Source organism: Monocercomonoides exilis, assembly GCF_001643675.1.
Source record: "Monocercomonoides exilis strain PA203 chromosome Unknown scaffold45-810774, whole genome shotgun sequence".
Taxonomy (NCBI): Eukaryota; Preaxostyla; order Oxymonadida; family Polymastigidae; genus Monocercomonoides; species Monocercomonoides exilis.
Genome location: NW_027150590.1, coordinates 140,312 through 155,593, shown reverse-complemented (window position 1 = coordinate 155,593; position 15,282 = coordinate 140,312). Strand labels below are relative to the sequence as shown.

Below are 15,282 nucleotides of genomic sequence, written 5' to 3'. Positions count from 1 at the left end.
GAATTGAAACTTATGAGAAGGCCAAAGAATGTGTATCCTGCTCAAAATTCACTCAGGCACACCAACTGTCAATTCGATCCTTGTTCAGTTCAAAGAACTTCTTTGACAATCCCTCTCAAAAAAAATCCATCCTGTCTTTCCTTCTGCTTCGTGCAAGGCTTCATTCACAAACAGATTCAAAATAATTCCTCTCCTCATTTCTAGCGTTTCGCATTCTCTCTTTTTCCTTTCCCTTTCCATGGACTCACAACCCTGATTGTTGCCAAAGTGCTTGCGTTTCTAACCTTGCTGACTCCAATTCAAAAACCAAAGGTTTTGTGATATTTCCTTCCATCAACAAAAAGGTCTGATAAAAAACAATCCTGCTCATTCTCATTGATATATTATCTTGGGATCAGATGGGCTCTTTCCCAACAATGTTGATGAAGATATCAAATAGAAACAGAAGAAGAAGAAGATGATAGAATGGCAGAAAAAGAGAGATTTCAGGTGAAGACAAATTCCTTTCAAACGCCAGATAATCATCTTGTTCAGTCTCTTTGGGATGTTGAGGGATGTTGGTCCAATTTCCCAGATCGAGTATTGGAGAATATGAAGAAGAAGAAAAAACGTTTGAAAATATGGAAAGCGAATATGACTCACGAAGGAAAAAGTGAATTTCGATGGATGAAAATTATCCATTTGTATCTGCATCGGATTTCACAATAAAATTGAAAGATGACACCAGACGTTGTCCAACATGAGAAGATTGATAGAATTGGATAAAAGAGTAACAAGGTTGTGCCATGACCAAAACAAGATTTGGTGATTTTATTCCTTTTTATTCACTTTTCAATAAAATACCATTTATTCAGGAGATTGGCAGGATATGTTGCAATCCAGTGCTGAATGATAAATAAATACATTGTCGACATTTTCTCCCTCTAATTATCTCATGTTCATCATGAGCACCAGACAGCTGCCATAAAAACAGAAATCAATTTCTTTTCTGCTCATTTGGCACTCAAACAACAAGAATTGGCAAGGTTGTTGAGCTGCCCCACAAACAATCCCCTGTCCCCATTTCTCTTCCAGCCTCTGCCCTTTCAACCAAAATACTTCAAATTGAGCCATCGTTCATTCATCAATCTCTCCAATCTGTTATGGAAAATGATCAAATGAAGTTAAATGATAAAAAAACTGCACAACAGAATGAGAAATCAAGACGTCAAACATTCCAGCTGGGATGAGTGAATTATTTTTTTGTGATATGGCAGATGAGACAGCAACAGTTTTATTTTGAGGGAAACTGAAATTATTCATTTTGATTGATAGAATGGTGTGGAGCAACAACATTTTCGATGGAAATGAAGAATTTTCAATGTATGTATTTTTTGTTTTTCTGTTGATTGTGAAGATATTTCCATCCGTAACCTCTCCAAAGTCGTGATTCAGAAGATTTATATCAAATGACGATTTATTCTTTGCAGACGGGAACAGCAAGAAAGAGGGCAAAATGCTATCTTACAAATATATTAGAGCCAGAATATATTTTATCATAAACATTTATTTCACTCATTTTGGACTCAACATGCGCGATGGATAGAAATGCGATGAAGAATGAATTTTGATGGAGCAGAAATCAACGGGGTTGGAAGATATTCAAGGCAAAAAGGAAGAATAACCAAATTCAATGAAAAGGGAGCGTTTTTTAAAAAGAGAAAGAGGACATTTTCAGAAAAAGCATTGTTGGGGAGATTGAGGCAAATGACTGAAAAGGGACATTGGAGGCAGTTGGAGCAGAGCAAGGTGCCTTTCTTGGGATAAGAATGGAAAGACATTGACTTTATAGACCTGGGGGAGCGATGGAACTGAATTTGATTGCTTGGCTTGAGAGGCGAAAAAACGAGAAAAACGGACAGTTTGGCGTAATACAGGCAGCTGGAGGAAAATTACAGGCAAAATGGACTTTGAATATTTTAATACTCGCCTTAGCCTTATGTCATCGAAGCAATATCCACAAGAGTAGAGAACAAGGTTTTTTTTTTTTTTGAAGCCATCTTCGACCAGAAAATATCCGTTATTTGAGATTTCGATAACATCGACTTCATTGTCTTCATCGTCTTCTTCTGCTTTTTCGTCTATTCTCCCCCTTCTTCTTCATCCTCATTGTTTTTGTCAGCCTTATCTATCTCATTGACATCATGTTTCCATATACACCTCCAAATGATATGAAATTGTGTATTTTTTCCCCCACTTTTGATTATCACCTTCATCACCTTCGTCACCTTCATCACCTTCTTCTTCATCCTCTTCACTTTCTTTATCTGCTTTTCTTTCTTCGACTTTTTCGTCACGTTTTTCTTTCCACGACCTAAGCATATGAAATAATTTTATTTCCTTCTTTATCATTATCTTCATCACCTTCTTCTTCTTCTCTTTCCTTTTCTTCTTTTCTTCTCCGCCTTCATCACCTTCATCACCTTCTGCAAGTGTTTCTTCTTCATCGAATTCGACTAATTTTTATATTTCTTCATCTTCTTCTTTGTCTTCACCTTCTTTTCCCCGCGCCATGAATTCATCCTCCTCCATTTTCTGCTTTCTCTTCAGCCGAAACGCCAAATGCATTTGAGCCGCATTGTCTTGCTGTTGAATCTTCTCCTTCTCAAAACAATTGCCAAACGAAGAATATTTCTGGCTGGCTGTCATCTGTGTGAAACAGCCTGTTTGCCATTTTTGGCTTTGTGTCAGAGCATGTCAGGAGAGAAACGACGAATTTCGTTTTGAAATGATTCTCTGAAGATTATAATTCTGTTGATGCTGCAATTCCTTCTTCTTCTTCTTCTTCCCCCTCATCGCTTTCTTCCCCCTCTTTGCATTCTTCATTATGTTTGCTGTAATTGTTGTCATTTGCACTGCTCTGACAAATGAAGTTATCTGCACATATTTTCTTCTTGGCTGATATAATATTCTCCTTCTTTGTCTTCTTCACGCTCTTCCTCCTCCTCCATTTCTTCTTCGAACAACATCACTCCTTCACCATCTTTTTCTTCTCTCAAGCAGACTTCCCTTTTTTCAATGTGATGCACATCATTTCACCCTGCTGTGTCATCACTGCCTCAACTGACTTTGGATCAGTTCTCTCATGTTGTGTGCAACCTGCCACCAGCAAATGAATCACAGTCATGGACGAAGGATGATCCTGCCTCCCTGTCCAACATTCACTCCAGCCAAATAGTGTTACGCACTGAGGATGTGCAAGAGCAATATGCAGCGATTCCGCCTCCAGAACACTCACTTCCTCTTCCTCTTCCTCTTCCTCTTCTCTTCTTTCTTTCACTTTAGCATTAGCAACTCCTTTTTTTCTTTTTCTTTTTCTTTTATCTGGGACATTTCCAATCCCAAACTGCGGCTCTAACTTTTCCTTCATTACAGTCCCCAAGCTGAACGTGTTTCGACCATCGAGCTCGGCTTTGAACCTTATCAAAGAAAGAGAGTTGCAACAAAGAATCTTTGCTGCTCTTTGGAAACAACATCTTCTTGCTCCGCCTGTCCAGCCACCTGTTCCACTCCCTTGTCCATTTCGAATGTTTCATCTGTGTCGAGCGATGGACGAAGTACTCTGTCAAAGCCAGAAAGGTTTTGAAACAGCATCAACTGCACAACCTTTCTGTTCCACTGTGGTTTGTGCTATTTTGAAAGGGAAAGAGGAGGGAAAGAAGCATCAGGTCGAGCGAGAGGTGGGAAGCTGGAGGAGGAAGCGAGCAGATTTAACAGGCATTCCAGAAGATTTTGCGCATTGCAGAGAACAATCACAACAGAGCAAGAAGGAAATTGAAGGGAAGAGAGAGAGAGAGAGAAAGAGAGATAAAGAAGCAGATGAAGCATACGCTGATGTTCAAGCAGGTGGCAAAGCAGCTGCAAGGTTTGGTGAACAGCAGGATGAATGCGCAGGCACATTGCGAGAAGCTGCTGATGATTCACACATGCAAAACAATGCCATTGCAGTTGTGTGGCCAGCTGTTTCCGGAAATACACAGAAGCGAAAAGAGGGATGAGATGCTGTTTATGAGAACGTATGAGATCGAAGAGGAGGATTCGCCTATGGGTCCGTTTGACTCGACTCGATTGCAGACAGCAGAAAGAGAGACAAGAATGGGAGTGATTTGAGAGAGGGAAATGGGGCTGATAAAGCGATTGCTGCAATTTCTTCTTCTTCATCATCATCATCTTCTTCTTCTTCATCTTCTTCTTCGTTTTCTGCGTTAATGTTTGTTTCATCCTCTTTCAACTTCATATAAACTCCTTTTTGTTCAGTCTATTTTCACAAACAGGCGATTGTCCTGCCCTTCTCCTGTGCCATTGCCCTCGAAACTCTGATTCATTGAGCTCTCTCCTCTCTTTCATTCTTCCTCCTCTCAGCAAACAGACACCTCTTTTGTCCATTTCAGACAACATCATCACACCCAGACAGGCAGCAAAAGAGAAGAATAACATTAATAATGAAATTCTTCAACGAACACAAACAAACAATAAAGTTCATTTCATTCACCCCATTTCCTGTTATTTTGACAAAACCATTCATCATCATCATCATCATTTCCAACAATCAAAAATGAATGACTCTTTCTTCTTTCAAAAATGATATTGCTTTTGTCTTCATTCTGCTTCAGGGCTGTATTCAACTCATCTGCTCCATCTGCCACCTTTTTTGAATGCAAGCCTTTCATTCTTCGTGTGGCCAAGTCAAATCTTCTGTCATAAGATTCTATTTGATCGTGCTCACGACAGATTTGGGATGATAAAAGAAAAGAAAGCCCAACTGGATTTATTGTGGCTGAATGGGCATATGGACAAGTCAGAAAAGAGGGAGGATGGATATATGGAGTTTGGAGAGAAGATATGCTTTTTGAGGAGAAAGCAGGATGTCTTGAAGGGGAAAGGAACGACAAAAGGATGTTTTTTGGGGGGAGAAAGAGGTGTTTTTGTGAGGTTTAAGAGGCAAAATGGATGCACAGGAGATGGATTTGGATGAAGCGCTGAGAGATTGTTTTTTCGATTTTTGTCATTGGGAAGGCGTAGATGTCGTATTTATTGTTGGAGAAATGGAATTTGTTGTGGAGGAGGTGTGGTGAAGCGGAGGAATAGAGGGAAGAAGATGGATGGAGTGAATAGAATATATTATCTTTGGAGGGGAGGATGAGAGTTGGAAAGGAAATGGAGAGATATGAAAAAGGGATATTATATTTTTATGTATCGAAAGAAGGTGGAGGCACACGAGGTGGAGCAAGGGGAAAAAGTTTTTGCTGATGTATGTTTGATAAGAGAGAAAAGTGGGGTTGAAGAAGAAAAAAATGAGAGAGATTTTTTTTTAATATTTAAAATTTTTTATTGAATGGACAGTTTGGTCGCGCCTCTCATTTGCAGGGCAAGGATCGGGGGTGGAGGCGGAGGAAGACGGGAAGAAGGAACATCAGCGCTGGCACTTTGTGTTGAGGATGATGAGATGGAGGGAGGTGAGGAGTTGACCATGGGAAGGTGCCTTCCAAAGAAGACAGAAAAAGAATGGAGATGCAAATTTTTTGGTTGGGAAAATGGATGGACTGGGATATGGGTGTGGTGATGTAATGTTGTTGCTTTGGGGGAAATGTGGAGAAGAAGAAGGCAATGCAGAGAAAAGGGGTGAGACGTGTTTATCAGATGGAATATTTTTCATTGCTGGTTTTTTTTTATAGAATGGAATTGGTGAAGTTATTTGAGAAGAAGCAACAAGAAGTTGGACTTTGGCTATTTATTTTTTTGGGGGGAAGCAGAAGGGAAGCGAAGATGAGGCAGATGGAATTTATAGGGAGAAAGGAACAATATTATAAAAAGAAGAAGAAAGAAAAAGTCAGCGAAAGGCGGTCATTGTGAAAGATATAGGTTTGCATTTTTTTATTACTATTTTTTATTATATGTTATTTTTTATTTATAAAATAAGGATTTTTACAAGAATGTTCAACGACAAGGAATGAACATGGATTATGGAAAGAGGGGATATTGGATGCATTAAAGAAGTCAGAAAATAATAATTGAATTGGCGCGTAGAGGAGTGAGCCAGATGAAATGTCAAGGAAATGAAAAGATATTTTTCTTTTCTTTTTTGAAGGTTTGGGAAGACATATCGGGAGAATTTTGTTAAAAGCCGAAAATGAGATCAAGGAATTGATGATGCAGCAGAAGAAGAAATTTGGCAAATGTTTGAGAAGAAGAAGATATCTTTTTGGAAGTTCGATTGAAAGAGAAAATTTGAATAAGGCGAAGAAAGAATGGAACAGGAAAAGCAAATATATGATTTTTAGAGATATTTGAAGAAAAGTTGGAAGAAGGGAGAAGATGAGTATTCTTTTGTGAGGGAGTTATTGAACTCGTCTGTTGAAATGAAGGGGATTGAGCTGATTGGAGATGAAATTTGGAGTATTGTGTGTGGAATGAGGGGGAGTGCGATTGTGGTGAAGGGATGTGGTGTGGAGATGGGGAGAGGCAAGGAGGCGGGGGTGTTTGAGCTGGGTGGGTGCAGAGGGGTGTTTTGGAACATCACGCTGAGAGGGGTTGGAAGGGGAGGAAATGTGTGTGGGAGACTGTTTGGAGGAGAGGGGAGGATGGGGCAGACGAGGAGTGAGAGAGAAGGTGGGGGAAGAGGAAGAGCCGGACGGGGAAGAGGAAGTGGAAGAGGTGAAGAAGGAGAGAGGGGAGGACAACGAGGAGGTGGAGGAAGAAGAGGTGGAGAAGGAAGAGGAAAAGGAAGAGAAGAAGGAAGTGAAGGAGGAGGGAGTGTATTGGTGAGTGAGTCAGATTTCTCATCTTTTTGTGTGTCTTCAGCCCCGTTTCTGGCGCCACCCTTGACATGCCTTGTATCTCTCACCCAGCTGACCTTCTTCAACATCTCCACAAATCCATCGAAAACAACACATCTGGATGAAGGGCTGAGCCAAACCTCGTTTCTGATGAGTGGGTGTGAATTTGTATCAGTGTGGGATGTGTATGATGGGGGCATTGTCCCCTCGCTCAACAGCCCTTCATCATCCTTGTCTGCCTCGAACACCTCATTTGTCGGATGCCATCGTTCACAGAATGTTGCAGTCAATGGGAGCGAAGGAAATCCATCGAAGCCAGCGAGACAGAATCAGACAGACAATGGGGCAAATTCATTCACTTGGTGTGTGTGGAATGGGTCAAAAACCACTGGAACAAGTAGTTCTTATTCAGATGGAATATCGAGTGGAGGGGCGATTAACATGTATAATCTGGGATCGGGAACGCTTTCAGTGAAATTTTGTTCATTCAATGATTGTTATGCGCATTATGGTGGCGGTGGTATTATGTGCTATAAAATCAGCTCAATCAAGATTGAGAACAACTCGTTCAATGCATGTACCGCAAAAAATAATTATGGAGGAGGGATGTATACTTATTCGATTTCGTCATGTGTCAGGATCAGTGGGTGCGAATTCCAGAAATGTTCTGCAAAATATGATGGAGGAGGCCTTTATCTCGAAAATTTTAATGTTTCTGGATCTTCCTGTATTGGAACAGAAAACGGCAAAGGAGAGAGCGCTTGTGTGTTTGAGTGCTCATTCACTTCGTGCTCTCTTACAGGTTCACATGGTGGAGGGTTGTGTTGTGTTACTGTTCCGGCTGCATTCAAGATGAGGAGCCTCCAGTTTATTTCGTGCTCAGCAGTGTCATATGGCGGAGGATTGTGTTTCAATCCAAACCAACAAATAGCTCCAAGCAACAATCAATATTGCTATTTCTTCTTCTTCCACGATTGTAGTTGCAACGCTTCCACTCCATATGGCCATGATGTGTTTTTCCAAGATTATTACAATCTCTTTTCATCGGCTAACCCATTCTATGAATCGTACACAACGAATAGTGATGAGAAGAGAGTGTGCTATGAATATTATTCGGGCGGTTGGTATTATCAGCACACAGAAAAGAAGGAATGGTTGAAGGAAGGGATGAAGGATCGGTATGTTGGGGTGAGTGGAAATGACGCAAATAATCTGTGTGGGATGAGTGAGTCTGCACCGTGCAAGACAGTGGGGCATGCAGTGGGGTCGAGCATGGCGCAGTTGAGCTCGACAATCACGTTGCTGGGTGGGAGGCATGTGAGTGAAGAGAAGACGATCAGTATTAGGGAAAAGAAGATTTCTGTTGTTGGGAAAGGGAAGACAGTGAGTGTGATTGGAACATGTGAGCTTTCTACCTTTTCAACAACGCTGTTCAGCATATCTTCTGGTCAACTGGAGGTGGGGCATGTGGGAATCGACCACAACTCGATGAGAAGTCCATCGCCGAGTGTGTTTGTGGCGTCTGTGGGAAGCGGGACACTTTCGCTGGAGGATGTGGTGATTAATTCTTCGACATCAGGTGGGAGTGGAATGACGAAGTGTGTGTTTGAAGTGGCTCTGAAGCAATTGAAGACAATTGATGTGGAGATAGAAAACATGAAAATATCACAGCCTATTTTCGCTGAACCATCATCAGTAGGATTGGCATTGGGAGAAAATTGGTTGTTGTTTATTTTGTTCTGACTGCACAACACGCAAACTGAAGAGAGAAAAAAATAGAAATTCTGAGATTAACTTTTTGTTATCTTATTTTTGTTGAAATGGAATATGATGAAGTGTTATTTTGCATTGAGGGTGCATTCTCTTTACGAAAAAGAATTTTTTTATGAAAATGATATTTTGATAAATATTTTGTGGATGCTTGAAAAGATGAAATAACATAAAAGAAAATCAAAAACAATGATGAAACGATAAATTATTAATGAATTCAAATATCTGTTTTTTAACAAAATGCTCCGAAAACTATTCTCATAGGAACATTTTGCTCAAAAAATAACTTGACTAAAAAATAATAATAATAAAAATCGAAAAAGTATATATTTTTTTTATTAAGAAAATCGAATTTATCAATAATCATGATTTATCAATCACTTTAGATTGCGATGATAATAAAATTATCATAGATTTATAAACGAGCTGCTTTTGTTTTCTGATGATTGTGAATCATGAACACCACAGATAATCTTGTTTCAATGAGTGTATTATTGTGAATTAATAATAAATTATAAATACAAAAACAAAGAATTTTCATTTTTTTTTTAATAAAAAAAAAAAAATAAATAAATTTAAAGATAAAAGAAGGATTGGTATCAAATTATTTATTGGGATTTGTATTTTTTTTCAAAAATTGGTTCATATGTAAACTTTCTCACAAATGGGTGATTGTTTTTGAAATCATAGAAAAGATCTGGAGTGAAATTTTCCATTATTCACTCACCCGCTTTTCAGTGAAGTTAGTTGTATTGAATTGAAATTGACACAAAGAATTGTCAAAGAACAACAAATGTGATGTTATCTCATTTCAGACAGTTTATTGATGTTGTTTTCCACAAATTATTAAAAATCTGAATTGATTGACAGAACGTGTCTGATCTCAAAAAAAATAGAATAGCCTTGAATAGCATAATCCTCAAAACAATGAATCATTGTTGGGATAGTATCAACAATTTATCTTTTTTAAAAGACATTAAATCTTGAAACACTCTTCTTTTGCTCATTTCTCAATGATCGTTTGTTGTTGGGTCTTTTCATCTCGATCAAATATTTTGAAATATTTTTCTTCTTGATTCTTATTCCATATTTTCAGATATCTCAACTTTTGTTCACAAAGTGGTTAATTGGGAAAGAATAGGAATAACAAACTGAAGAAGAAAGAGGGATGAGCATTCAATTTGATGAAAAGAAACAAATATTAATTTCAGTTGAAAAGAATATGAAATGAATATATTCAATATTCTTTGTTCCTTAAAATTCAAACATCACAATTAATCAGCAAAATCATTCTATTATTCAATAAATGAAAATAATTTCATTTCATATTCTTTTCAACTGAAATTAATATTTGTTTCTTTTCATCAAATTGAATGCTCATCCCTCTTTCTTCTTCAGTTTGTTATTCCAATTCTTACCCAATTTCCCACTTTGTGAACAAAAATTGAGATATCTGAAAATAAGAAATAAGAATCAAGAAGAAAAATATTTCAAAATATTTGATCGAGATGAAAAGACCCAACAACAAACGATCATTGAGAAATGAGCAAAAGAAGAGTGTTTCAAGATTTAATGTCTTTTAAAAAAGATAAATTGTTGATACTATCCCAACAATGATTCATTGTTTTGAGGATTATGCTATTCAAGGCTATTCTATTTTTTTTGAGATCAGACACGTTCTGTCAATCAATTCAGATTTTTAATAATTTGTGGAAAACAACATCAATAAACTGTCTGAAATGAGATAACATCACATTTGTTGTTCTTTGACAATTCTTTGTGTCAATTTCAATTCAATACAACTAACTTCACTGAAAAGCGGGTGAGTGAATAATGGAAAATTTCACTCCAGATCTTTTCTATGATTTCAAAAACAATCACCCATTTGTGAGAAAGTTTACATATGAACCAATTTTTGAAAAAAAATACAAATCCCAATAAATAATTTGATACCAATCCTTCTTTTATCTTTAAATTTATTTATTTTTTTTTTTTTATTAAAAAAAAAATGAAAATTCTTTGTTTTTGTATTTATAATTTATTATTAATTCACAATAATACACTCATTGAAACAAGATTATCTGTGGTGTTCATGATTCACAATCATCAGAAAACAAAAGCAGCTCGTTTATAAATCTATGATAATTTTATTATCATCGCAATCTAAAGTGATTGATAAATCATGATTATTGATAAATTCGATTTTCTTAATAAAAAAAATATATACTTTTTCGATTTTTATTATTATTATTTTTTAGTCAAGTTATTTTTTGAGCAAAATGTTCCTATGAGAATAGTTTTCGGAGCATTTTGTTAAAAAAACAGATATTTGAATTCATTAATAATTTATCGTTTCATCATTGTTTTTGATTTTCTTTTTATGTTATTTCATCTTTTCAAGCATCCACAAAATATTTATCAAAATATCATTTTCATAAAAAAAATTCTTTTTCGTAAAGAGAATGCACCCTCAATGCAAAATAACACTTCATCATATTCCATTTCAACAAAAATAAGATAACAAAAAGTTAATCTCAGAATTTCTATTTTTTTTTCTCTCTTCAGTTTGCGTGTTGTGCAGTCAGAACAAAATAAACAACAACCAATTTTCTCCCAATGCCAATCCTACTGATGATGGTTCAGCGAAAATAGGCTGTGATATTTTCATGTTTTCTATCTCCACATCAATTGTCTTCAATTGCTTCAGAGCCACTTCAAACACACACTTCGTCATTCCACTCCCACCTGATGTCGAAGAATTAATCACCACATCCTCCAGCGAAAGTGTCCCGCTTCCCACAGACGCCACAAACACACTCGGCGATGGACTTCTCATCGAGTTGTGGTCGATTCCCACATGCCCCACCTCCAGTTGACCAGAAGATATGCTGAACAGCGTTGTTGAAAAGGTAGAAAGCTCACATGTTCCAATCACACTCACTGTCTTCCCTTTCCCAACAACAGAAATCTTCTTTTCCCTAATACTGATCGTCTTCTCTTCACTCACATGCCTCCCACCCAGCAACGTGATTGTCGAGCTCAACTGCGCCATGCTCGACCCCACTGCATGCCCCACTGTCTTGCACGGTGCAGACTCACTCATCCCACACAGATTATTTGCGTCATTTCCACTCACCCCAACATACCGATCCTTCATCCCTTCCTTCAACCATTCCTTCTTTTCTGTGTGCTGATAATACCAACCGCCCGAATAATATTCATAGCACACTCTCTTCTCATCACTATTCGTTGTGTACGATTCATAGAATGGGTTGTTCGAAGAAAAGTGATTGTAATCATCTTCAAAAAGCACATCGTGGCCATATGGAGTGGAAGTGGTTGTGCATCTGCAATCGTGGAAGAAGAAGAAATAGCAATAAACGTTGTTGCTTGGAGGTGTTGATTGATATGGATAAAAATCCAATCCTCCGCCCCAAGATACTGCAGAGCACGAAATAAACTGGAGGCTCCGCATTTTGAATGCAGATGGAACACTTTGGCAATACATCCCTCCGCCATAAGAATTTGTAAGCGAGCACGAAGTGAATGAGCACTCAAACACACAAGCGCTCTCCCCGTTCCCACTTTCTGTTCCAATACAGGAAGATCCAGAAACATTAAAATTTTCGAGATAAAGGCCTCCTCCATCATATTTTGCAGAACATTTCTGGAATTCGCACCCACTGATCCTGACACATGACGAAATCGAATAAGTATACATCCCTCCTCCATAATTATTTTTTGCGGTACATGCATTGAACGAGTTGTTCTCAATCTTGATTGAGCTGATTTTATAGCACATAATACCACCGCCACCATAATGCGCATAACAATCATTGAATGAACAAAATTTCACTGAAAGCGTTCCCGATCCCAGATTATACATGTTAATCGCCCCTCCACTCGAAACTCCATCTGAGACAGAATTTTGATTTCCAGTTGTATTTGACCCATTCCACACACACCAGGTGAACGAATTCGCCCCATTGTCTGTCTGATTCTGTCTCGCTGGCTTCGACAGATTCCCTTCACTCCCATTGACTTCAACATTCTGTGAACGATGGCATCCGACAAATGAGGTGTTCGAGGCATCCAGGGAAGATGAGGGGCTGTTCAGCGAGGGGACAATGCCCCCATCATAAACATCCCACACTGATGAAAATGAGCATCCACTCATCAGAAACACCCTTTGGCTCAGCCCTTCAGCCAGATGTGTTGTTTTCGATGGATTTGTGGAGATGTTGAAGAAGGTCAGCTGGGTGAGAGATACAAGGCATGTCAAGGGTGGCGCCAGAAACGGGGCTGAAGACACACAAAAAGATGAGAAATCTGACTCACTCACCAATACACTCCCTCCTCCTTCACTTCCTTCTTCTCTTCCTTTTCCTCTTCCTTCTCCACCTCTTCTTCCTCCACCTCCTCGTTGTCCTCCCCTCTCTCCTTCTTCACCTCTTCCACTTCCTCTTCCCCGTCCGGCTCTTCCTCTTCCCCCACCTTCTCTCTCACTCCTCGTCTGCCCCATCCTCCCCTCTCCTCCAAACAGTCTCCCACACACATTTCCTCCCCTTCCAACCCCTCTCAGCGTGATGTTCCAAAACACCCCTCTGCACCCACCCAGCTCAAACACCCCCGCCTCCTTGCCTCTCCCCATCTCCACACCACATCCCTTCACCACAATCGCACTCCCCCTCATTCCACACACAATACTCCAAATTTCATCTCCAATCAGCTCAATCCCCTTCATTTCAACAGACGAGTTCAATAACTCCCTCACAAAAGAATACTCATCTTCTCCCTTCTTCCAACTTTTCTTCAAATATCTCTAAAAATCATATATTTGCTTTTCCTGTTCCATTCTTTCTTCGCCTTATTCAAATTTTCTCTTTCAATCGAACTTCCAAAAAGATATCTTCTTCTTCTCAAACATTTGCCAAATTTCTTCTTCTGCTGCATCATCAATTCCTTGATCTCATTTTCGGCTTTTAACAAAATTCTCCCGATATGTCTTCCCAAACCTTCAAAAAAGAAAGAAAAATATCTTTTCATTTCCTTGACATTTCATCTGGCTCACTCCTCTACGCGCCAATTCAATTATTATTTTCTGACTTCTTTAATGCATCCAATATCCCCTCTTTCCATAATCCATGTTCATTCCTTGTCGTTGAACATTCTTGTAAAAATCCTTATTTTATAAATAAAAAATAACATATAATAAAAAATAGTAATAAAAAAATGCAAACCTATATCTTTCACAATGACCGCCTTTCGCTGACTTTTTCTTTCTTCTTCTTTTTATAATATTGTTCCTTTCTCCCTATAAATTCCATCTGCCTCATCTTCGCTTCCCTTCTGCTTCCCCCCAAAAAAATAAATAGCCAAAGTCCAACTTCTTGTTGCTTCTTCTCAAATAACTTCACCAATTCCATTCTATAAAAAAAAACCAGCAATGAAAAATATTCCATCTGATAAACACGTCTCACCCCTTTTCTCTGCATTGCCTTCTTCTTCTCCACATTTCCCCCAAAGCAACAACATTACATCACCACACCCATATCCCAGTCCATCCATTTTCCCAACCAAAAAATTTGCATCTCCATTCTTTTTCTGTCTTCTTTGGAAGGCACCTTCCCATGGTCAACTCCTCACCTCCCTCCATCTCATCATCCTCAACACAAAGTGCCAGCGCTGATGTTCCTTCTTCCCGTCTTCCTCCGCCTCCACCCCCGATCCTTGCCCTGCAAATGAGAGGCGCGACCAAACTGTCCATTCAATAAAAAATTTTAAATATTAAAAAAAAATCTCTCTCATTTTTTTCTTCTTCAACCCCACTTTTCTCTCTTATCAAACATACATCAGCAAAAACTTTTTCCCCTTGCTCCACCTCGTGTGCCTCCACCTTCTTTCGATACATAAAAATATAATATCCCTTTTTCATATCTCTCCATTTCCTTTCCAACTCTCATCCTCCCCTCCAAAGATAATATATTCTATTCACTCCATCCATCTTCTTCCCTCTATTCCTCCGCTTCACCACACCTCCTCCACAACAAATTCCATTTCTCCAACAATAAATACGACATCTACGCCTTCCCAATGACAAAAATCGAAAAAACAATCTCTCAGCGCTTCATCCAAATCCATCTCCTGTGCATCCATTTTGCCTCTTAAACCTCACAAAAACACCTCTTTCTCCCCCCAAAAAACATCCTTTTGTCGTTCCTTTCCCCTTCAAGACATCCTGCTTTCTCCTCAAAAGCATATCTTCTCTCCAAACTCCATATATCCATCCTCCCTCTTTTCTGACTTGTCCATATGCCCATTCAGCCACAATAAATCCAGTTGGGCTTTCTTTTCTTTTATCATCCCAAATCTGTCGTGAGCACGATCAAATAGAATCTTATGACAGAAGATTTGACTTGGCCACACGAAGAATGAAAGGCTTGCATTCAAAAAAGGTGGCAGATGGAGCAGATGAGTTGAATACAGCCCTGAAGCAGAATGAAGACAAAAGCAATATCATTTTTGAAAGAAGAAAGAGTCATTCATTTTTGATTGTTGGAAATGATGATGATGATGATGAATGGTTTTGTCAAAATAACAGGAAATGGGGTGAATGAAATGAACTTTATTGTTTGTTTGTGTTCGTTGAAGAATTTCATTATTAATGTTATTCTTCTCTTTTGCTGCCTGTCTGGGT

At 38.6% G+C, this 15,282-nt stretch overlaps 5 protein-coding genes across 5 annotated transcripts; 2 read left to right on the top strand and 3 right to left on the bottom strand.

Annotated features, from left to right (window-relative positions):
• Positions 1 to 3,034: 3,034 nt before the first annotated feature.
• Positions 3,035 to 3,409, bottom strand: MONOS_13646 (uncharacterized protein; the record flags this gene model as incomplete). The annotated part of the gene is made up of 1 exon (XM_067866367.1): positions 3,035 to 3,409. The coding sequence occupies one exon, from the start codon at positions 3,407 to 3,409 to the stop codon at positions 3,035 to 3,037; it is 375 nt and encodes a 124-aa protein (XP_067721713.1).
• A 178-nt stretch (positions 3,410 to 3,587) lies between these two features.
• MONOS_18063 (uncharacterized protein) lies at positions 3,588 to 4,037 on the top strand (the record flags this gene model as incomplete). Its single annotated transcript, XM_067871044.1, has 1 exon — positions 3,588 to 4,037. One exon carries the CDS (start codon positions 3,588 to 3,590, stop codon positions 4,035 to 4,037), a length of 450 nt encoding a protein of 149 aa, XP_067721712.1.
• Positions 4,038 to 6,398: 2,361 nt separating this feature from the next.
• MONOS_13644 (uncharacterized protein) lies at positions 6,399 to 6,979 on the top strand (the record flags this gene model as incomplete). Its single annotated transcript, XM_067866365.1, has 3 exons — positions 6,399 to 6,601; positions 6,814 to 6,828; positions 6,943 to 6,979. The coding sequence occupies 3 exons, from the start codon at positions 6,399 to 6,401 to the stop codon at positions 6,977 to 6,979; spliced, it is 255 nt and encodes an 84-aa protein (XP_067721711.1).
• Positions 6,980 to 10,603: 3,624 nt separating this feature from the next.
• MONOS_13643 (uncharacterized protein) lies at positions 10,604 to 12,860 on the bottom strand. The gene has a single exon (XM_067866364.1). The coding sequence runs from the start codon at positions 12,760 to 12,762 to the stop codon at positions 11,167 to 11,169; it is 1,596 nt and encodes a 531-aa protein (XP_067721710.1). The 5' UTR covers positions 12,763 to 12,860; the 3' UTR covers positions 10,604 to 11,166.
• Positions 12,861 to 12,923: 63 nt separating this feature from the next.
• Positions 12,924 to 13,329, bottom strand: MONOS_18062 (uncharacterized protein; the record flags this gene model as incomplete). Its single annotated transcript, XM_067871043.1, has 2 exons — positions 12,924 to 13,115; positions 13,159 to 13,329. The coding sequence occupies 2 exons, from the start codon at positions 13,327 to 13,329 to the stop codon at positions 12,924 to 12,926; spliced, it is 363 nt and encodes a 120-aa protein (XP_067721709.1).
• Positions 13,330 to 15,282: the final 1,953 nt, after the last annotated feature.